General features: G+C 29.0%; 2 protein-coding genes across 3 annotated transcripts; both read left to right on the forward strand.

Moving 5' to 3' along the window:
* The first annotated feature begins 2,872 nt into the window (after nt 1–2,872).
* On the forward strand, nt 2,873–5,680 carry LOC142626155 (protein BOLA2). Its single transcript, XM_075799942.1, has 3 exons — nt 2,873–3,036; nt 5,092–5,114; nt 5,223–5,680. The coding sequence occupies exons 1-3, from the start codon at nt 2,974–2,976 to the stop codon at nt 5,416–5,418; spliced, it is 282 nt and encodes a 93-aa protein (XP_075656057.1). The 5' UTR covers nt 2,873–2,973; the 3' UTR covers nt 5,419–5,680.
* Nucleotides 5,681–8,535: 2,855 nt separating this feature from the next.
* LOC142623903 (fibrillin protein 5 homolog) lies at nt 8,536–10,976 on the forward strand. Of its 2 annotated transcripts, XM_075797385.1 has the most exons (7): nt 8,551–9,086; nt 9,223–9,338; nt 9,513–9,635; nt 9,956–10,054; nt 10,159–10,203; nt 10,368–10,441; nt 10,527–10,976. In XM_075797385.1, exons 1-7 carry the CDS (start codon nt 8,834–8,836, stop codon nt 10,609–10,611), a joined length of 795 nt encoding a protein of 264 aa, XP_075653500.1. In that variant the 5' UTR covers nt 8,551–8,833; the 3' UTR covers nt 10,612–10,976. The 2 variants fall into 2 exon arrangements, with proteins under 2 accessions (XP_075653501.1, XP_075653500.1); XM_075797386.1 differs by lacking the exon at nt 9,513–9,635 and having other exon boundaries at nt 8,536–9,086.
* The last annotated feature ends 11,308 nt before the right edge of the window (nt 10,977–22,284 follow it).

Consider the following 22,284-nt stretch of genomic DNA (forward strand, 5'->3'; position numbering starts at 1 on the left):
TAGCGATTGATCACTTAAGCATCTAAAATCGATGTGACTGAACATTTAATAATCTAAAAGTTATGTAACATATTGTTTTTAACAATAAATTTTGAGTCCCCCAGTACCTATGGCCCTCCCACAGACTTACAGGGCTCTACATGGCACTAACATTACATTGGAGATGATATGGTCCCTGAGGAACAAAGTAGTGCACAATGATAGGCAGTTGAGCTTGCTTGTTGAGCTCCGAAGTTTAGAAAGAAGGTTTAGGCCCGTTTGGATTTAGAGGAGAGAGAGAGAGGAGTGGAGTAAAATTGGTTAAAAATAGACTAATTTTAGACCAATTTTACTCTACTCCCCTCTCTCTTTCTTTCAATTTAAACGAACCATTAATGAGCATATTCTTGTAATTGAGATTTGAAACCAATGCGCAGCTTAGTCCAAGACAAGTTGACAAGTTGTAACTTGTTGGAAGGTCCGTCAACCAAATGGGGTGATAAAATTTTGATGTGGTGTGTTCAAATGAGAATGCGTTTCTCAATATGCTGAGATATTTTTAAGGTGTGGGCTAGAAGTATAATGGTGTATTATCTTATGTTTGCTTAAGGTTCTGCCATAATTTGGGTTTTGTAGCTGGCTAGAGATAAAAAGTTCTAAAGTATAATTGTTGCGGGTGATTCTAATATTTGTGTTTATGCCTTAAATAAGAATCTGGAGGATGCATGTTAGGAGATTCAACCACTGTTGAATGATGCGTTAGTCTTGGCTAATTCATTTGTGTGTTGTTGTTTTTGTTGGATCAAAATAGATGCTATTTTGTAGCTTATGAACTAAGTATGTTTTGTACTCAAATATCTTTTGTTTTTGTAACTATCTATCCCTTTCTCCTGCTATCATGGTGGCTGGGGAAAAAGATGCGTCTTTTTTGCTCCTTTAATGAATATTAACGTTACTCTCTCTTGTCTCAGTGTGTTGTGTGTGTATCTCTCTCAGTTGTGCTTTAAAAACACAATACCTTCAACAATCTCTACGAACCTTAACAATCTTAGATATCCTATTCATCGGCCATACTCCTTTATCACTTATTTACTGTTCTTAATCCATACAAAAAACATTTATATATTAAAAAAATGATAATAAATTTAGGAACACGATGTTCTTTATTTATATATATATATATATATATATATCTATATATATATGATCTTTTGTAATTGGTGTATGATAAAAGTAATGTCAATAGTAAACACAAGTGAAAATAATATTGTTTGGATGATAACACAATAATAAAAAGAAAAATAATTATGAAAATTTTGTATTCTTTTCTATATAAAAGTCACAGGCTTGAATCTAGGAACTCAGCCTCTCAAAAATAAAAATTTTGAGATAAGAGAGGTTGTCAAAGTTAGGATATTATGTAAGAGGAGGTAGGTAGGATTGTGATTGTAGGATCAGAAAGTAGATTATAAGGTCTTACTTATTTTTTTATATTTAAAGCAAAAAATACATTGGTAATGACTTTGTATTTTTAATAATCACATAAATTATGAAGTTATCCAAAAAAAGAAAAAAAAAAAGATTTGCATCACTGTGATGTGATTTGTATACAATACATCTTTACATCTGTACTAGCAAAACAAATATACTAAAATTTTAACACAATGTATTCAAAAAGTTTAGTAGATGTTTAATTAGCAACCAAGTAACAAAAACAACTATAAACACATATGGAAAATGTTATCTAAGTTCAAAGTTCAAAATCCAAAATAAGTTAGCAAATGGAAGCTAGCTATCTACAATATGAATACTAAAGTATTTTTCTTTTCTTTTTTTCTTTTTTAAATGAGGTTTTTCTTTCCTCTTGTGTGTGTGTGTGTGTGTGGAGATTTTAAGTTGATCTAGGATAAAATAGACACTTCACACTCATAGGCATGTTTGGGCCATTCGTATCCTTTGGGCTTGAATGGTTGGATAGGTGTAGTTGGGCCTCTTTCAGCCTAAACCAAAATTTAGTTTTTAGCGGGATTAGTAGGATCTTACATAATCTCACAATCCTATAGGACCCTTTCTATGATTCTACCAAACATGAGATTCCAATATGATTATAATCATTTTAGTCAAGTGGATACGTAATATCATACAATCATATGATCCAAATCATAATTTTGACAGCCATAAATAAGACTGTCTATCATGACCTCTTTCAGACCTCACAAAAGTAAGAGTTTTGTGCATTAAGTACAATATTTTGAGAAAAGTTTTTATTTTTATTTTTTTAAACCATGGTTTTATTATTGGGACACCTTGAATCCCAATGTTTTAAATTGGACAATTTAAACTCCAAATAGATTCCATGTGTGAGGGTGAGGTTTGTTTGAGTTTTATTTTTATTTTTTATTTTTGTTACATTTATGAAAGTCTCGAGTTTAAAATCTCACATTTAAAAGTCTAATATCCAATGAAAAAAAAAAACCTATCTAGTATATTTTTTATAATAACTTTCCCCCAATATTTCACTCAAAAAGAAAACGAAAAAAAAAAAAAAATTTCCACCAATATTTATGTGTGGACTGCCATTCATCCTTGTTTTAAATACCGTTTATTTTGCTAAAAACTGAAAATTTATTACTGAAAACACTATAATAAAATATTTTTTATTACCAAAATTACTGCTCACATGTTTTTTATCACTTGCTTGGTCCATGACCAGCCAAGTGAAACGCAAAGGCACGCAAATGCAGAAATGCCCTGAGCAAACGCACACTTAATAAAAATTAAAAACTTAGTGGGCTTTTTATAAGTGGAGTGGGCCTAATGCTGTCCACCCAAATCGAACCTCACCCCCCAAAAATTGACCTATAATAAGAGGCCGAAACTACAAAATCATCTTGTCAGAGAACTCACAACTCGTAAGTCAGAAACCTCTCTCTCACACACACACACACACACACACACACACACACACACACATAGCCAGAGCCAGAGCCAGATATGGGGGTGACAAAGGAACAAGTGGAATCTTCATTGAAGTCAAAGATGAATCCTTCACATCTCGTAAGCCCTAATTCAATTTTTATTTTTATTTTTATTTTTTATAGCTTCATATAAATTTGTTGTTTTCTTTTTCTTTGTCTTTTGGGTTCATCTGTATATTAATTTCAGTTCAGTTCGTAATATTCATATAAATTTGTTGTTTTCCAATAGTGTTTTTTTTTAAAAAAAATAATCTCTGCCGATAATAGGGATATAATATTAGACGAATCAAACCTAACCTTAAAACCACACTCGTTACTAGGTTTGGGCTTTTATGTGATTCAGCTGAAATTCTACATTCAAAGAAAAATTAGATGTCAGGAAATTGCTTTAATAATGTTAATTAACGTGCGAATTTCTCTATGACCTATATTATATCATTATTGATGTTGTTGTTGTTGTTGTTGTTGTTCCTTTTTCAAAATAAATATAAAATTTAAATTCAAGAGAGAATAGAATTGTTTTTTGTTCGAAACAAAAGCAGAATTCTTGAATGGGTGGGACTGGATTTTATTTCCTAGTATGGTCGGCGAAATCACATTGGAATAATCATAATGTCGACAGTATATATGTTATTATTTCAAACTGCTGTGAACTCTAAGGAGGCTGAATGTTGTTATTCGCAAAATGAAATTGAGATCCTTGACCATGGTATAAAAGGTGAAGGAAGGTCTCTTTCAAATTAAGGTTTTTAGGCTGGCTGCATCAATTCAAGCCACGTCGTTGAGTTTTTAGAACAAGTATTGTAAGCATGGCTTGTCCATGTGCTCCATCGTGGCTTATGCTTCTTTGTGGGGGTAAAGTTGGCTTCTATGCGACCATTTGTGCCACTTGATCGGTGTTATGCAGTCCCACTTGGTGATGCCATGTGTTCAAGGGGTAAGGGAAAACACTTGTTTTTAAGTTTGGGTGAGAGTGATCCATGTTTGAGTTTAGTTGTAGGCGAGAGGGAGAAATTCGGGGATGTTTTATGAAGTGGAAAGATTGCTTCTTGTATTTTCTGGGTTTGCTCTATGTTCTTCATGCATAGAGTAGCCATTTGTATATATAACTTTCTTACTTATCCAAAAAAATAAAGTGGAAAGGTTGCAATAGCACGTTCAGAGGCATGACTATGCAGTTCTTAACAGAGTTCCACAACTAATGGAGAATGTTTATTCTAATAAAATATTGGGTTCATTATAATCTGTTTTAAACCTTTTTCCTCTTCTTTCTTTTTTTATTTAAAAAAAATGAAGAATAAAACGAACTTTGTTTGACAAGGAATGTGAGTTGTATTGTTACTGTGAGTAACAAAATAAAATTTTGGGGAAGACATTTTTCGATAAAGGAATCTCGTTATTGTATTTGGCCTACCCACTATGAAAATCATTAAGTAGCAGATAACAAAGATGTTCTAGGAAAAGATTTGATCATAAGAAATCAAATAAAATTATGAAGTAGCAGATAGCGACTATTGTGATCAGTTATGCTGCATTTTGATGGACAGCTAGTATAGTCTGCAATTACTTGGAGATCTTGGTAGTTGTACTACAACCAAAGATATTTAGAGGAATTATAAGGTTAGTTAAAAAAAAAAAAAGGAGATAAATTGTAGAGGGTGCATGCATGGCTGCATGCCCTGTCTTGTCCAGAGAAGTGGCATCTTATGTTACATTTGCATTTAACGCCCCGCTCACTTAGGGGTGGGTCCCACACAATGTGAGGTTTACACCCATGTGAGAGGGTTGTTGTATGCAGTTGTTACACAAGATAATAAGTCCTGTCTAGGCCATTTAAAACATATAGATTTTTTTTTTTTTTTGTAATAATAAATACTTGAGATTGGGGGTGAGGGGATTTTAATTCTGGATGTTTCCATTTGAAACACGAGGAAGTGCTAGTTGAGCTAAAGGGTTTGTTTTTTAATAGTTAGTACTTTCTTGTGCACTTTCTTTTCCCTAAATACTCAAATAACATTTCCATTTAAATTCCTTATATAATTTGTTTTATTGGATTTCCTTTTCATATTCCCTGTAAACACTTTTGAATCTGGCACTCTCTCTGGCATTTTATTCTTCTATTTTCTTGTTTCAGGAAGTAATTGATACATCTGGAGGGTAGGTTCTTTCTTGTAGACACTTGTATTTTGAATTCAGAACTTTTCTCTGCCTTGTTTTTGGTGGTGTTTATCAAACTTGTTTTACTCAATTTTAAGTGATTTTCAGTTGTGGAGCAAGTTTTGCTATTGAAATTGTATCAGAACAATTTGAAGGGAAGAGGTTGCTGGAGAGGCACCGACTGGTGAATGGTGCTCTGGAAGAGGAAATGAAGGAAATTCATGCTCTATCAATAAAGAAAGCTCTGACCCCTGAGCAGTGGAAACAACAGCAAGAGCCTGAAAAATCTAATACTGCTGCTTAGAATGTTGTTGTAAGTAGTCAAGCCATTCAAAGTGTCCTCCCCTCCCCCCGAAGCAAAACGTGTTTTGTGGCTGATAACCATGGCTGATAAACGTCTCTTGGGCTTATTGAGACTTGGGACAAATACGTCCGCCAAAATTTTATTTAGCATCATTTTACTTGGTTTTTGTTTAAGAATTTGTGATGCGATGCGCATCAAGAATTGCATGGCAGAAGTGGCCTGAGTTTTTTATTATTTACAGAATCCCGCTATTTTAAGGGTATCTATGTTCAACCCTATGATGCTACCTTTAGATATAAAAAGTAAAAAAAAACTATTCTAAACTCTAAAAGCTAGAGCAATGCTAGATACTTGCAAATTTCACAACTTGTCGAGCTAACTGTTAGAGGGTTCCAAATCAGAATCTCATAGATCTCTCTAGGTTTGTTAAGTTGACAAGTTATTATCGATATAATATTACTTTCACATGAATTCACCATTAACATCAATTGTAACGTATGTTAATTATATCATATCATCTCAATGGTTGGGAAAATTTTAGCATGGAAATTGCTATATGATCCCTACACTGGCTGGTGTCATATCATTGTCTAATTTATGGCTTAAAATCCAGAAGGGCATTTCTGCAGGAATTTATTACTCTTCTAATGGCACCCAATGATGACCAATTAAATGGTGCACCTGCTCTTCTAGTGAGTCAGTCACAGAATGATAACATGATTTCCATGGTATGGAACATCAGTAGTGCACTAATTGAGTTCAGAGTAAAAAACAAAAATGTAATGCTGTAGAGAGCATGATTCATATGGTATGGGACACCTTTGTCGAGAGAGTATGCAAGGTTAAGCTGTTCTTGTGTTCTAAACAAAAGGATGGAGCTCAAGGACAATGGACAGCAAGCTAGGATTGCTATATATCTTGTTCACTATTTGACTCTTTGTTTGGCAATATCTCCACGGGTTGGGGGATCTTGTTCCTGGTGTTTAAATCAAATCAAAGCTCTTTTGACTTCCCTAGGGGGGAGAGAGAGAGAGTGAGAGTTTTCGCGTGTCGGGTTCGTGTCGTGTCAAGTCATGAGTATTCGACTGCATAGGTCAATACTAACCCGACATGTTTATTAAACGGGTCAAGATTTCTCAACCCTAACACGACCCATTTATTAAACGGGTCAGTTGTGTCGACCTGTTTATCAGATTTTATTGAAATGAAAAATAAAAATTAATGAAAAAACAAACAAATAAATATTTTTAATATAAAATTTAAAACTAACGAGTAACTGCGTCAAAAATAATCATTCAAAACTAAAGCATATCTCAATATCACAAATAATCAATCATAATATGTCAAAAAAATAAATCACAACAACTAATAAGTTTATATACCTAGAGTTTGAAGGGTATATTGGTAAAATATTATTTAATTAAACGGGTTAGACGGGTCAAACGGGTTCTATGTGTTCAACACTAACCCACCCCATTTATTAAACGGGTTAGCCGTGTCAACCCGAATATGACATGAACCCGTTAAGCCTCAATCCATAACCTGCTAATTCGTGTCGTGTCGGGTTCGTAGTTCTTGTCAAATTTTGCCACCCTAGTCAGAACCACTAAAAGCCAAAAGGTAGGGACTGATCATCTTTGAAGATTAGGTTGAAGTGATTTTTTCTGGGGGAATCAGGTTTTGATAATTGCTTTTCTATTTATGATGTAACATTGTACTTATGCATCCCCCTTTGGTCTCCAAATTGTTTTGAGTAGTTATAGTGCCACTGCTTATCTCACACCTTACTGGATGTGCGAATTGTGATACAAGTTGTGGCACGACTTGTTGAATTGTTTCATACTATTCACGTTTTATGAGAAATAACAACATTTTAAAAACAAAATTTCACTTATATAGGCTATAACTTCTAATATTGGAAAAATTCTAGCATTATACTCACATGGATCCACCATCACACCTCTATCAACAACAACTTGTCTAATAAGTGAGTTGTGAACAATGGTGTAACACTAGAATTACTCCTAATACAGTAATATGCTGGCTTTGCTGGAATCCGCCACTACTGACGTGTACATGTTACATGCACATAACTACACACATGGGAACTCCCAACCACATATTTTAATATATCCTCAGATGTGGAAAATAGTAAAAAAAAATAAAAATAAGAATGTCTAAGAGCCTAAGAGGTAGAGCAAACATGCATAAAGGTCAAAGAAGGAGAAAATTTCTGCCAGTTATACTTTCTGGTGAAACCAATATTTCTTATTATAGCTGTGTAAGTTAGGAGCTGAAATCGTGTAATATGATTTCAATTAGAGCGTGTAACTCTTTGCCTAAACAAGCTTCAGACTTTTTGACAGATGAGCAATGACATTTAGAAAAATATAATATAATAACACAAATTATTTTTGCTATAACTGTGATGGAATAGAGTGTGACTAATAATAAGTTTATGTGTAAATAATAATAATTACTCACTATTTATCACTTTAAAATTGGGCCTAAAAATTGTATAATAATTTGTATTTTTAGAACCACCATTTTGATTTAAGCCAGTTGAGAAGGAAAAGTACATAAATTTTAAAATTATTAAGGGATCATTTGGTATGTTTGTTTAATCAATAGTTTTCAATTTTTTTGAAAATACGTGTGGTGAAAAACTATATGAAAATACATGTAATGTTGTTTAAATACTGAAAATATGTATTTAAACACAAGTAGCAAATAAGTCGAGATATAAAAGTTTTTTTTTTTTTTTTATACAAGATAGAATTTTACTCTAACCTAATCTAAGTGTATATGTGTGAAGTTCTCTCCTGAAAATGTGAACTCTAGCCCTTACCCCACACCCTACAAGCACTTATACTTGTGGAGTGACCATCGCACCAAGATACGCAGTGGATATAAAAGTTATAAAACCAAGAGTTGTTTACCGCAATAAATAAACCAAAGAGCAAAAACGTCATCTACTTTTTTAGTACTTGTTGGATTGATAACCCACGGCTGAACAAGCCGGAGATATAAAACCAAGAGTTGTTTACCAAAATAAATAAACCAAAGAGCAAAAACGTGGATCTACTTTTTTAGTACTTGTTGGATTGATAACCCACGGCTGAACAAGCCGGAGATATAAAACCAAGAGTTGTTTACCAAAATAAATAAACCAAAGAGCAAAAACGTGGATCTACTTTTTTAGTACTTGTTGGATTGATAGCCCACGGCTGTGGTGGAGAACTTTCTAACAGGGTACAGGAAATAGACTTATTTCTTCTTAATTAATGCATTATCCTTCTACCAGTGAACAAGATCTAGCGGTCATATTTATCTTACTTTCCATGAGCTTGACCTTCCATCTTTCTTACTAAAACACAAGAGCAGCTTAACTTGTTTTACCTTTAATCTTCTATTCATGGCCACTAAGCTTGTTCAACAACCAATCCCAGCTTCCCATGTAATTCCTCCAAAACCAAGAGCCACAAAAATCATTAAAACTCTCAGATTATTCTCAGCCACACATCCAAGGACCAAGAGCACCATATTTGGCGAGTGCATATCTGGTTTTAGACCCATATATTCCACCAAAGTTGCAGAACAAAGCCCTGGCATGGTTGAGGATGAAACACTTGCCCAAGCCAAAACAGAGCTTTACCAGGCAATACAAGGTATTCCAACTTGACTTCTATGCTGTAACCTCATTGGTATAATTTTTTTTATTTTTTTTATTTCTTTACTGTAATGAACATAAGTGAACAATTTGAAGTGATGTTTAATATGGATTGCATACAAACATCTTCCAAGGATTGAATAGAGGGATATTTGGAATCCCATCTGCAAAGAAATCTGAGATTGAAGGTTTGGTGAAGCTGCTGGAGTCTCATAATCCAACTCCAGATCCTACTCTGAAACTAGAGAAGGTATATTATATTATATTACAATAATGCTTGTGCAATTGGTCTTGAGATTTGTAGTTAAAAACAATATTTTTTAAGGTTATTTCCATAATTGGAAGTTGAAAGTTTTTTTTTTTTGAAAGTTAGTTGAAGATAAATTCTTTTCTACTTTATAAACTTTATTTCTAAAATTGGAAGGTGGGTGGATGCTGGAAACTTGTTTACAGTACAATAACAATCTTGGGTTCAAAGAGAACGAAGCTAGGCTTGAGAGATTTCATTTCATTGGGAGATTTTTTCCAGATCATTGATGTTACTAAGGTATAAATCTTTCAATATCATGTTTAGTTCTTGTAGCAAAACTAAAGCTTTAATCTTTTCGACTTCAATATGGGACAGTGGAACAGTTCAAAATTTAGCATATTCCAAAAAAATATGGTTTCTTGAAAATATCTATATTTCTTGCTCAGCCTTTTTAATATAATACTTCTGACACCACTTTTAACCACAAAAAGAGAGAGAACTTTTTTTGTCAATTAAGTCTTTTTTTTTTTTTCGAGAAGGAGCAATTAAGTCTTTTGGTGTGGTTCTTTATGTCTTTTACTAAAACTATCTACGTTTCTTAATGTGCCAAAATGGAGGGAAAAGCAGTGAATGTGGTCAAGTTCAGTGCGAAGGGGCTAAATCTGTTCAATGGAAAGCTCACGATTGAGGCTTCCTTCAAGATTTCATCAAAAGCAGTTAAAAAGCTACACTATTGTTCTGGTTACTTTCTACTTTTTTTTTTTCTTTAATTCAACAAACAAACACTCATAGTAACCTGCTTTTGTTCCATATTCTACAGAGAGTTGACATTAGTTACGATCAGTCATCAATCACTCCTGACCAGGTATGCTACATCCATCAATCCTGTATCACATAATTTCAGTTCAGTTCATTTCATTGTTTTTATTTTCTGTCGAGGGAAAGAAGAAAAATTATGACACATAAGATTTCTATTGAGGAGCTTATAACCTTGAAATTGATTTGTTTTTGCCTTTGTTAAAACAATAGTTGATGAATGTGTTCCGGAAGAACTATGATCTTCTACTTGGCATCTTCAATCCACAAGGTTGGCTCGAGATTACGTATCCTTAGTCACCCTTTTATGTGTAGTATTTACTAATTATTGAAACCTTTATTGTACTTGTTCCTTAATCTAAACTCCTTTAGATATGTTGATGATAAATTGAGGATAGGGAGGGATGATAAAGGCAATATCTTCATATTAGAGCGTTCAGGAGAAAATGAACCCTGAGGCTAGCTCGCCGCCATGAGTCCCCAGTTATTAGAAGATCATTATTGGAGGGTTTAGGCTTTAGCTCATTTTAACGTGACAGCCATCATTGCATTGCTTCAAAAACTTTTGATTGTAACTCAACAAAAAAAAAATGATGATTAAGGGGTTTGTTTTTTAATAATTTTTTATACCATATTGTCAAAAGACTTATAGCTTAATTCATTGGCACCACGTGATTTTTTTAAGACATCTCGTTGAAGTATCAAAAAGAAAAATATTATTTCGTGTATATATAATCCAATATATCTATTACAAAACTGTATTTTGACAAATTTTTGTTAAGACTGATTAAAAAAAATGATATCCTTAACCTATTTCTAATCAACCATCAGTCTATCATGTAGGCCCTAGATGAGTATGAAGAAAAAAATTTTAACTATTTCATTTTAAATTGTAGTTTACGCTCTTAAAGAAATTTAAGATCCAAATCAAACTAACAAATATAAAGTACATACATATTTTAAACTATCAATAGTCTTGATTGTGTAGAGTCACTTGAATTGAAAATTTTACCAATTTGAACCCAACCCAATCTAAGTTGGAAAAAAAAAATCCACCCCAACTCGTCAACTCACCGAGAAAAAAGAAAAAGAAAAAAAAAGAAACCCCAAATTGGGTCAATTTGTCAAACTGATGTTTTGAATCCACACCTCTACCTGGGACTTTGATGGTGCACAAGATTGCCTATTGGATAGAAGATCGTCCACATCATAAAATGAGCTACAAGGCCCTGATGCAAGGCACCAATATCATATTCAAATTCAAACAAATAAGCACAAAAGGAAATAATGAATCATCTGTGAAGTCGTGAAGATATTATGCAAATTTGTCACCTCTCTAAAAGGATGGGAGTGGGACTAAGGTGATTGGCTACAATCAAGGGCAAATAATCAGCAAGATCATCCCAAAAGCCCAATAAATAAAGGATCCAATCAATCACATAAAGTATGAGAAAAACCCTAATATTTATATTAAAAACATAAAAAAGTCCACAGTTTTTGTCATAACTCGCCATGTAGCGAGTTTTAAGTGGTAGAGGAAAATTGGTGGATCCTCACTTTCACCATTCACAACCCACCATATGACAAGTTATGGCAAAAGTTGTGAACTTTTTTGTGTCCCTAGCATTGTTCTTCACTAAAAGATAGTAGACATATTTCTAACTTGATCGTAAGGGGATCTTAGAGTCGGCACCACACTAGAGTCACCAAGTTCTTCTGTTTTTTCTTTGATTATGCAATATGTAACGAAGTCGAGCTCTTCCAGATCTTCATCTACCTGCAACAATTGATTCTTCAGCCTTCATTATTCATAATACTGTGCCTAACTGCGTATGAGCTTCCTATTTCAGACTAGTACTAATTTTCTTACTTGTAAGGCAAGAGACCAAATCTACGTTTACTGTTTACTACCATTACAAAATGAAGACAAATTTGAAAGTACCACACACATTGACCTTTCTTATTAGAAAATTCTAAAACTTTTAGAAATTTCATTAGATTTTGTAAGGGTGAAAGTTGAAATATATACATTCAAATTTGACAAATGTGCTTAAGTGCGAACCATAATTTGCGCCGCCCTGACTGCTTGCAAGTGCAGCAGAGGCCTAGAAGGGACCATCCACGTCCAACTTACCGAAATAGGTAGAAACTGTAGTTCTTCAGGGCCAGGACTCTGCTCTGACTTTGTTACAGTCCAAGTTCACGGCTATTATATATCATCTTCAAATCAAACCCATAGTTTAAACTAAAATAAATTCTAGGCCCATTAGTCAATATTTCTGACCAATCTTCCTTTTTTTTTTTTTTTTTTTTTAAAAGACCAATATATGTGACGAATTTGCACTTCCGTCATTTTATCTGGTCCTACCACGAAGTGTTGGTGTTTGTTTTCTTTTCTTTTCTTTTTTTTATTATTATTTTTTTTTATTTTAGGAATCTAAGAAATTTCCGTGGCTCTTCTTCAATAACTTGTAACTTTTCACCTTAAAGTTTTTTTTTGTTCGATAATTTGATAATTTGAGTAGAGACCTCATGTGAGAATGTATGAGACCCTGTCATATGGCGCTCTAAGTTTCCATTTAGTTTTTAAAATTTTTTTCAATAAGTTTTTAAACTATTACTCAATAATAACTTATAGTACCTTATTTTTATTATTAGTTATTGATATGGGCTAAGGTTGACAATTAGACCAAACAAATGTAATTATCTAAAAACAAATAACTACCTTATCAAAATAGACAAAAAGCCCAAGTCCAGTCATTATGATTTATGACCCAAGTCTGAACTCTCCACTCACGTGTAGCTCAAAACCTACAAGGTTTTACCCACTTCCACAGTTGTGTACATCAAAGGTTAAACCTCAATGTCTGCGTTTATCCTCAAAAAAGGTTAAACATCTGTGTAGTTAAATTTTGTATTATTAAGTGGATTATAAATATTTAAGATAGTAATTAGTATTTAAAATGATTTATCTTAATTTTGTATTATTAAGTGGATTATAAATATTTAAGATAATAATTAGTATTTAGAGTAATTTATCTTAATTTTTTTTATATGGTACTTTACTTTCAAGAAATAAAGTATTAGGTAAATTTTTTTTTCAATTTTTTTGTAAATTTTATATTATTAAGTGGATTATAAATTTTAAAATAGTAATTAGTATTTAAAATGTGAACTGTGGAGTGATTCATCTTTATCTTTTTTTTTTTCTTCTTGTTTGGTACTTTATTTTCAAGAAATGAAGTACTGGGTAAATTATTTTTTTCACATTTTTTTTCTTTTGTAAATTTTATATTATTAAATGGATTATAAATATTTAAAATAGAAATTAATATTTAAAATGTGGACTGTAGAGTGATTTATCTTTATCTTTATCTTTATTTTTTCATTGTTCTTTTTGTATGGTACTTTACTTTCAAGACTATGGAGAGATTTATCTTTATGTTTTTTTCTTTTTTCTTTTTGTATGGTATTTTACTTTCAAGAAATCAAGTACTGAGTAAATTTTTTTTTTCACTTTTTTTTCTTTTGTAAGTTTTATATTATTAAATGGATTATAAATACATAAGATAGTAATTAGTATTTAGAGTATGGACTGTGAAATGTTTTTTTTTTTTTTTTGTCTTTTTGTATGGTACTTTACTTTCAAGAAATCAAGTATTGAGTATATTTTTTTCACTTTTTTTATTTTCTTTTATAAATTTTATATTATTAAGTGGATTATAAATAGTTAAAATAGTAATTAGTATTTAGAGTGTGGACAGTGGAGTAATTTTTTCGTATTCTTTTTTTTTTTCTTTTTGTATGGTACTTTATTTTCAATAAATTAAGTACTGGGTAAATTTATTCCACTTTATTTTTCTTTTGTAAATTTTATATTATTAATTGGATTATAAATATTTAAGATAGTTATTAGTATTTAGAGTGTGAACTATGGAATGATTTATCTTTATCTTTTTTTTTTCTTTTTGTATTGTACTTTAGTTTCAAGAAATCAAGTATTGGGTAAATTTTTTTTCAATTTTTTTTTCTTTTGTAAATTTTATATTGTTAAGTGGATTATAAGTATTTAAGATAGTTATTAGTATTTAGAGTGTGGATTGTAGCACGATTTATCTTTATCTTCTTCTTTATTTTTCTTTTTAAATGGTACTTTACATTCAAGAAATCAAGTATTGGGTAAATTTTTTTTCAATTTTTTTTTTTTGTAAATTTTATATTATTAAGTGGAATAAAAATATTTAAGATAGTAATTAGTATTTAGACGATGGACTGTGGAGTGATTTATCTTTATCTATTCTTTTTATCTTTTACTTTTTGTATGGTACTTTATTTTAAAAAAATCAAGTACTAGGGAAAAAAAATTTCACTTTTTTTTCTTTTGTAAATTTTATATTATTAAGTGGATTATAAATATTTAAGACAGTAATTAGTTTTTAGAGTGTGGACCGTAGAGTGATTTATCTTTATCTTTTTGTTTTCTTTTTCTTTTTGTATAGTACTTTCCTTTCAAAAAATCAAGTACTGGGTTTTTTTTTAATACTTTTTTCTCTTTTGTAAATTTTTTATTATTAAGTGGATTATAAATATTTAAGATATTAATTAGTTTTTAGAGTGTGGACTGTGGAGTGATTTATCATTTCTTTATTTTTGTATGATACTTTACTTTCAAGAAATCAAATACTTGGTAATCTTTTTTTCACTTCTTTTTTCTTTTATAAATTTTATATTATTAAGTGGATTATAAATATTCAAGATAGTATTTAGTACTTGGAGTGTGGACCGTGGAGTGATTTATCTTTATCTTTATTTTTTTTTTATATGGTATTTTACTTTCAAGAAATCAAGTATAGGGTAAATTATTATTCTTCACTTTTTTTTTTTTGTAAATTTTATATTATTAAGTGGATTATAAATATTTAAGATTGTAATTAGTATTTAGAGTTTGGACTGTGGAGTGATTTATCTTTTTTTTTTTTTTTCATTTTGTATGGTACTTTACTTTCAAGAAATAAAGTACCGGGTATTTTTTTTTTTTTTGCAAACTTTATATTATTAAGTGGAAAATAAATATTTAAAATAATTATTAGTATTTAGAGTTTGGACGCTAGAGAGGTTTATTTTTTTCTCTTTTTTTTTTCTTTTTTTATTGTATTATATTTTCAAGAAATCAAGTACTGGGTAAAAAAAAATTTCACTTTTTTTATTCTTTTGTAAATTGTATATTATTAAGTGGATTATAAATATTTAAGATAGTGATTAGTCTTTAGAGTGTGGACTGCAGAGTGATTTATCTTTATTTTTTTGAACTTTTTCTTTTTGTATGATACTTTACTTTCAAGAAATCAAGTATTGAGTAATTTTCTTTCACTATTTTTTTCTTTTGTAAATTTTATATTATTAAGTGGATTATAAATATTTAAAATAGAAATTAATATTTAAAATGTTGACTGTGGAGTGATTTATCTTTCTCTTTATTTTTTTTTCATTTTTCTTTTTGTATGGTACTTTACTTTCAAGACTATGGAGTGATTTATCTTTATCTATTTTTCTTTCTTTTTCCTTTTTGTATAGTACTTTACTTTCAAGAAATCAAGTATTGAGTAAAATTTTTTTTTTCTTCTATAAGTTTTATATTATTAAGTGGATTATAAATATATAAGATAGTAATTAGTATTTAGAGTATGGACTGTGAAATGGTTTTTCCTTTTTTCTTTTTCTTTTTATATAGTACTTTACTTTCAAGAAATGAAGTATTAGGTATATTGTTTTTCACTTTTTTTTTCTTTTGTAAATTTTATATTATTAAGTGGATTATAAATATTTAAGATAGTAATTAGTATTTAGAGTGTGGACTGTGGAGTGATTTTTCTGTATTCTTTTTTATTTTTATTTTTTATGGTACTTTACTTTCAAGAAATCAAGTATTGGGTAATTTTTTTTTCACTTTTTTTTTCTTTTGTAAATTTTATATTATTAATTAGATTATAAATATTTAAGATAATTATTAGTGTTTAGAGTGTGAACTATGGAATGATTTATCTTTATCTTTTTTCTTTTCTTTTTGTATTGCAGTTTAGTTTCAAGAAATCAAGTATTGGGTAAATTTTTTCTTTTCACTTTTTTATTTCTTTTGTAAATTTTATATTATTAAGTAGATTACAAATATTTAAGATAGTTATTACTATTAAGAGTGTGGATTGTGGAACGATTTATCTTTATCTTGTTTTTTATTTTTCTTTTTATATGGTATTTTACTTTTAAGAAATCAAGTATTTGATAATTTTTTTTTGGTAAATTTTATATTATTAAGTGGAATATAAATATTTAAGATAGTAATCAGTATTTAGACTGTGGACAGTAGAGTGATTTATCTTTATCTATTTTTTTTTATATTTTTCTTTTTGTAGGGTACTTTATTTTCAAAAAATTAAGTATTGGTTTTTTTTTTTTTTTTACTTTTTTTTTCTTTTGTAAATTTTTTATTATTAAGTGGATTATAAATATTTAAGATATTTTTTTCCACTTTTTTTTTCTGTAAATTTATATTGTTAAGTGGATTATAAATATTTAAGATAGTAATTAACTTTTAGAGTGTGGACCGTAGAGTGATTTATCTTTATCTTTTTGTTTTCTTTTTCTTTTTATATAGTACTTTACTTTCAAAAAATCAAGTATTGGGTTTTTCTTTTACTTTTTTTTTTAATTTTGTAAATTTTTTATTATTAAGTGGATTATAAATATTTAAGATATTAATTAGTTTTTAGAGTGTGGACTGTGGAGTGATTTATGATTTCTTCATTTTTGTATGGTACTTTACTTTCAAGAAATAAAGTACTTAGTAACCTTTTGTTCACTTCTTTTTTCTTTTACAAATTTTATATTATTAAGTGGATTATAAATATTTAAGATGGTGTTTAGTATTTGGAGTGTGGACCGTCGACTAATTTATCTTTATCTTTATTTCTTTTTGTATGGTATTTGACTTTCAAGAAATCAAGTATAGGGTAAATTATTATTTTTCACTTTTTGTGTTTTTGTAAATTTTATAATATTAAGTGGATTATAAATATTTAATATTGTAATTAGTATTTAGAGCATGAACTGTGGAGTGATTTATCTTTTTTTTATTCTTTTTCATTTTGTACGGTACTTTACTTTCAAGAAATAAAGTACCGGGTAATTTTTTTTCTTTTGTAAATTTTATATTATTAAGTTGATAATAAATATTTAAGATAATTATTAGTATTTAGAGTTAGGACTGTGGAGCGGTTTATCTTTTTTTTTTTTTTGTATTTTATTTTCAAGAAATCAAGTACTGGGTAAAAAAAAAATTCACTTTCTTTTATTTTGTAAATTGTATATTATTAAGTGGATTATAAATATTTAAAATAGTAATTAGTGTTTAGAGTATGGACTGTAGAGTGATTTATATTTATTTTTTTGAACTTTTTCTTTTTGTATGGTACTTTAATTTCAAGGAATCAAGTATTAGCTAATTTTTTTTCACTTTTTTTTTTTCTTTTGTAAATTTTATATTATTAAGTGGATTATAAATATTTAAAATAGAAATTAATATTTAAAATTTGGACTGCGGAGTGATTGATTTTTTTTTTTTTCATTTTTCAATTTGTATGGTACTTTACTTTCAAGACTATGGAGTGATTTATCTTCATTTATTTTTTTGTTCTTTTTGTAAGTTACATTACTTTCAAGAAATCAAGTACTGAGTAAAATTTTTTTTTTTTTCACTTTTTTTTTTCTTTTGTAAGTTTTATATTATTAAGTAGATTATAAATATATAATATAGTAATTAATATTTAGAGTATGGACTGTGAAATGGTTTTCTTTTTCTTTTTCTTTTTGTATGGTACTTTACTTTCAAGAAATCAAGTATTGGGTATATTTTTTTTAACTTTTTTTTCATTTGTAAATTTTATATTATTAAGTAGATTATAAATTTTTAAGATAGTAATTAGTATTTAGAGTGTGGACTATGGAGCGATTTTTCTGTATCCTTTTTTTTTTTCTTTTTGTATGGTACTTTACTTTCAAGAAATCAAGTACTGGGTAAATTTTTTTTTTTCACTTTTTTTTCTTTTGTAAATATTATAATTTTAATTGGATTATAAATATTTAAGATATTTATTAGTATTGAGAGTGTGGACTATGGAATGATTTATCTTTATCTTTTTTTTTTCTTTTTGTATTGTATTTTACTTTTAAGAAATCATGTATTGGGTAAATTTTTTTTTTTCACTTTTTTTTTTCTTTTGTAAATTTTATAATTTTAATTGGATTATAAATATTTAAGATATTTATTAGTATTGAGAGTGTGGACTATGGAATGATTTATCTTTATCTTTTTTTTTCCTTTTTGTATTGTATTTTACTTTCAAGAAATCATGTATTGGATAATTTTTTTTTTTTCACTTTTTTTTTTCTTTTGTAGATTTTATATTATTAAGTGGATTATAAATATTTAAGATAGTTATAGGTATTTAGAGTGTGGATTGTGGAACGATTTATCTTTACCTTCTTTTTTATTTTTATTTTTGTATGGTACTTTACTTTCAAGAAATTAAGTATTGGGTAAATTTTTTTTCACTTGTTTTTTGGTAAATTTAATATTATTAAGTGGAATATAAATATTTAAGATAGTAATTAGTATTTAGACTGTAGACTGTGAAGTGATTTATTTTTACATTTTTTTTGTATGATACGTTATTTTCAATAAATCAAGCACTGAATAAATTTTTTTTTTCACTTTTTTTTTTCTTTTGTAAATTTTATATTATTAAGTGGATTATAAATATTTAAGATAGTAACTAGTTTTTAGAGTGTGGACCATAGAGTGATTTTGTCTTTATCTTTTTGTTTTCTTTTTCTCTTTGTGTAGTACATTACTTTCAAAAAATCAAATACTAGGTTTTTTTTTTTTTACTTTTTTTTTCTTTGGTAAATTTTTTATTATTAAGTGGATTATAAATATTTAAGATATTAGTCAGTTTTTAGAGTGTGGACTGTGGAGTGATTTATCATTTCTTTATTTTTGTATGGTACTTTACTTTTAAGAAATCAAGTGCTTGGTAACCTTTTTTTCACTTCTCTTTTCTTTTATAAATTTTATATTATTAAGTGGATTATAAATATTTAAAATATTAATTAGTTTTTAGAGTGTGGACTGTGGACTGATTTATCATTTCTTTATTTTTGTATGGTACTTTACTTTCAAGAAATCATGTACTTGGTAACCTTTTCTTCACTTCTTTTTTCTATTATAAAATTTATATTATTAAGTGGAATATAAATATTTAAGATAGTAATTAATATTTAGACTGTGGACTGTGGAGTGATTTATATTTATCTATTTTTTTATCTTTTTCTTTTTGTACGGTACTTTATTTTCAAAAAATCAAGTACTGGGTAAATTTTTTTTTTCACTTTTTTTCTTTTGTAAATTTTATATTATTAAGTTGATTGTAAATATTTAAGATAGTAATTAGTTTTTAAAGTGTGGACCGTAGAGTGATTTATCTTTATCTTTTTGTTTTCTTTTTCTTTTTGTATAGTAATTTACTTTCAAAAAATCAAGTACTGGGTTTTTTTTAAACTTTTTTTTTCTTTTGTAAATTTTTTATTATTAAGTGGATTATAAATATTTAAGATATTATTTAGTTTTTAGAGTGTGGACTGTGGCATGATTTATCATTTCTTTATTTTTGTATGGTACTTTACTTTCAAGAAATCAAGTACTTAGTAACCTTTTTTTCACTTTTTTTTTTCTTTTATAAATTTTATATTATTAAGTGGATTATAAATATTTAAGATATTAATTAGTTTTTAGAGTGTGGATTGTAGAGTGATTTATCATTTCTATATTTTTGTATGGTAATTTACTTGCAAGAAATCAAGTACTGTGTAACATTTTTTTCACTTCTTTTTTCTTTTATAAATTTTATATTATTAAGTGGATTATAAATATTTAAGATAGTGTTTAGTATTGGGAGTGTGGACCGTGGAGTGATTTTTCTTTATCTTTTTTTTTTTCTTTTTGTCTGGTATTTTACTTTCAAGAAATCAAGTATAGGGTAAATTATTATTGTTCACTTTTTGTTTTTTTTTTTTTTGTAAATTTTATATTATTAAGTGGATTATAAATATTTAAGATTGTAATTAGTATTTAGAGCATGGACTATGGAGTGATTTATCCTTTTTTTTTTTATCTTTTTCATTTTGTTTGGTAGTTTACTTTCAAGAAATAAAGTACCGGGTAATTTTTTTTTCTTTTGTAAATTTTTTATTATTAAGTGGATAATAAATATTTAAGATAATTATTAGTATTTAGAGTTTGGACTGTGGAGTGGTTTATCTTTTTCTTTTTTTCTCTTTTTATTGTATTTTATTTTCAAGAAATTAAGTACTGGGTAAAAGTTTTTTCACTTTTTTTTTTCTTTTGTAAATTGTATATTATTAAGTGGATTATACATATTTAGGATAGTAATTAGTATTTAGAGTGTGGACTGTGGAGTGATTTATCTTTATTTTTTTGAACTTTTTCTTTTTGTATGGTACTTTACTTTCAAGAAATCAAGTACTGGGTAATTTTTTTCACTTTTTTTCTTTTGTAAATTTTATATTATTAATTGGATTATGAATATTTAAAATAAAAATTATTATTTAGAGCGTGGATTTACTGTAGACTGATTTATCTTTATCTTTTTTTTTTTTTCTTTTTGTATGGTACTTTACTTTCAAGAATTCAAGTATTGAGTAAATCCTATAAAAAAAAAGTACTTGTTAAATTTTTTTTTTTTCACAATAAAGGGGTACTATCATCAAGTCATAACAAATATGTTGTTGTCAAGAAGCTAGACAATATGGTGAGGGAAGTTGAGAGGGAATTTAAAAACCAAAGTGATTGTGATTGGCCAAAAACTAGCCAATCTCAAAAATAACAAAAAAAGGGTAAGAAATAACAATAACGGGCTTTGAAAAAAAATTAAGGTGTTGAAAAAAAAAAACCTCTTTAATGTCTGAATGTAGCAACACCAATACCACAAAGGTAAGGACATCGTTTTCTATATTCTCCTTGAGCAAAGCAGGGACTGGAGAGAGAGGCCTGACCATGAAGTATAGGTCATGGAGCACAAAGAATAATGCTTTGGCTGAGGACCTCACTGGAGGAGAAGGTGGGGGTTGGGGAAGGGAACAAGAAAGGAGAGAAGAAAAAAAATGAAAGAGAGAAAAGAGGAAGTTGAGGAATCAAAAAAATGGACTGAATGCATTGGATCAAAATGGATCGAAGGGACAAAATAGGACTGAATTGGGCCAAAGTGGACTGAATAGGACCGAGTAAGACCAAAGTGGACTAAATAAAACCAAAATGGATAGAATAGGACCAAATTGGACCCAGCATGACCAAATTGGACTAGATAGGACCGAATGAAAAGAAGAAGACCAAAGTGGACCGAATAAGACCACAATGGACTGAATAGATACGAATGGACCGAATAGGACCAAAGTAGACCGAATAAGACTGAAGTGGACCGAATAGAACCAAAGTAGATTGAATAGGACAAAATAAGACAAAATGGACCGAATATGACCGAAGTGGGCTGAATCAAATTGAACGTGATCGAATAAGACCAAAGTCGACATAATGGACCAAATTGGATTTGAGTAGGCGACAAGGCAGATATTCTCGTAATGGATGAACTTTCTCATTTATTGAATTTAGTTGTACTGAATAGACTGAAGTGGACCGAATAAGATCAAAGTGGATAAAATGGATAAAATAAGACTGAATTGGGCCAAATAGGACCGAAGTGAATTGAATAGGACCGAATAAGACCAAAGTAAATCTAGAACAGATCTAATTGGGTTGAATGGACCGAATAAGACCACAGTGGACCAAATATGACCAAAGTGGATCAAATAAGACCAAATTGGAGTAGGACTAATGTGGACCGATTAGGACCGAGTGGACTGAATATGACTAAAGTGGACCGAATAAGACTGAAGTGGACCAAATAGGACCAGATTATTTTTATTTATTTATAAATATTAGTCTTACTCTTTAGACACCTAAAATATTTTTTATATGCATTTCCTAAGAAATATAAAAAAG

Source organism: Castanea sativa, chromosome 2, assembly GCF_040712315.1.
Source record: "Castanea sativa cultivar Marrone di Chiusa Pesio chromosome 2, ASM4071231v1".
NCBI lineage: Eukaryota > Viridiplantae > Streptophyta > Magnoliopsida > Fagales > Fagaceae > Castanea > Castanea sativa.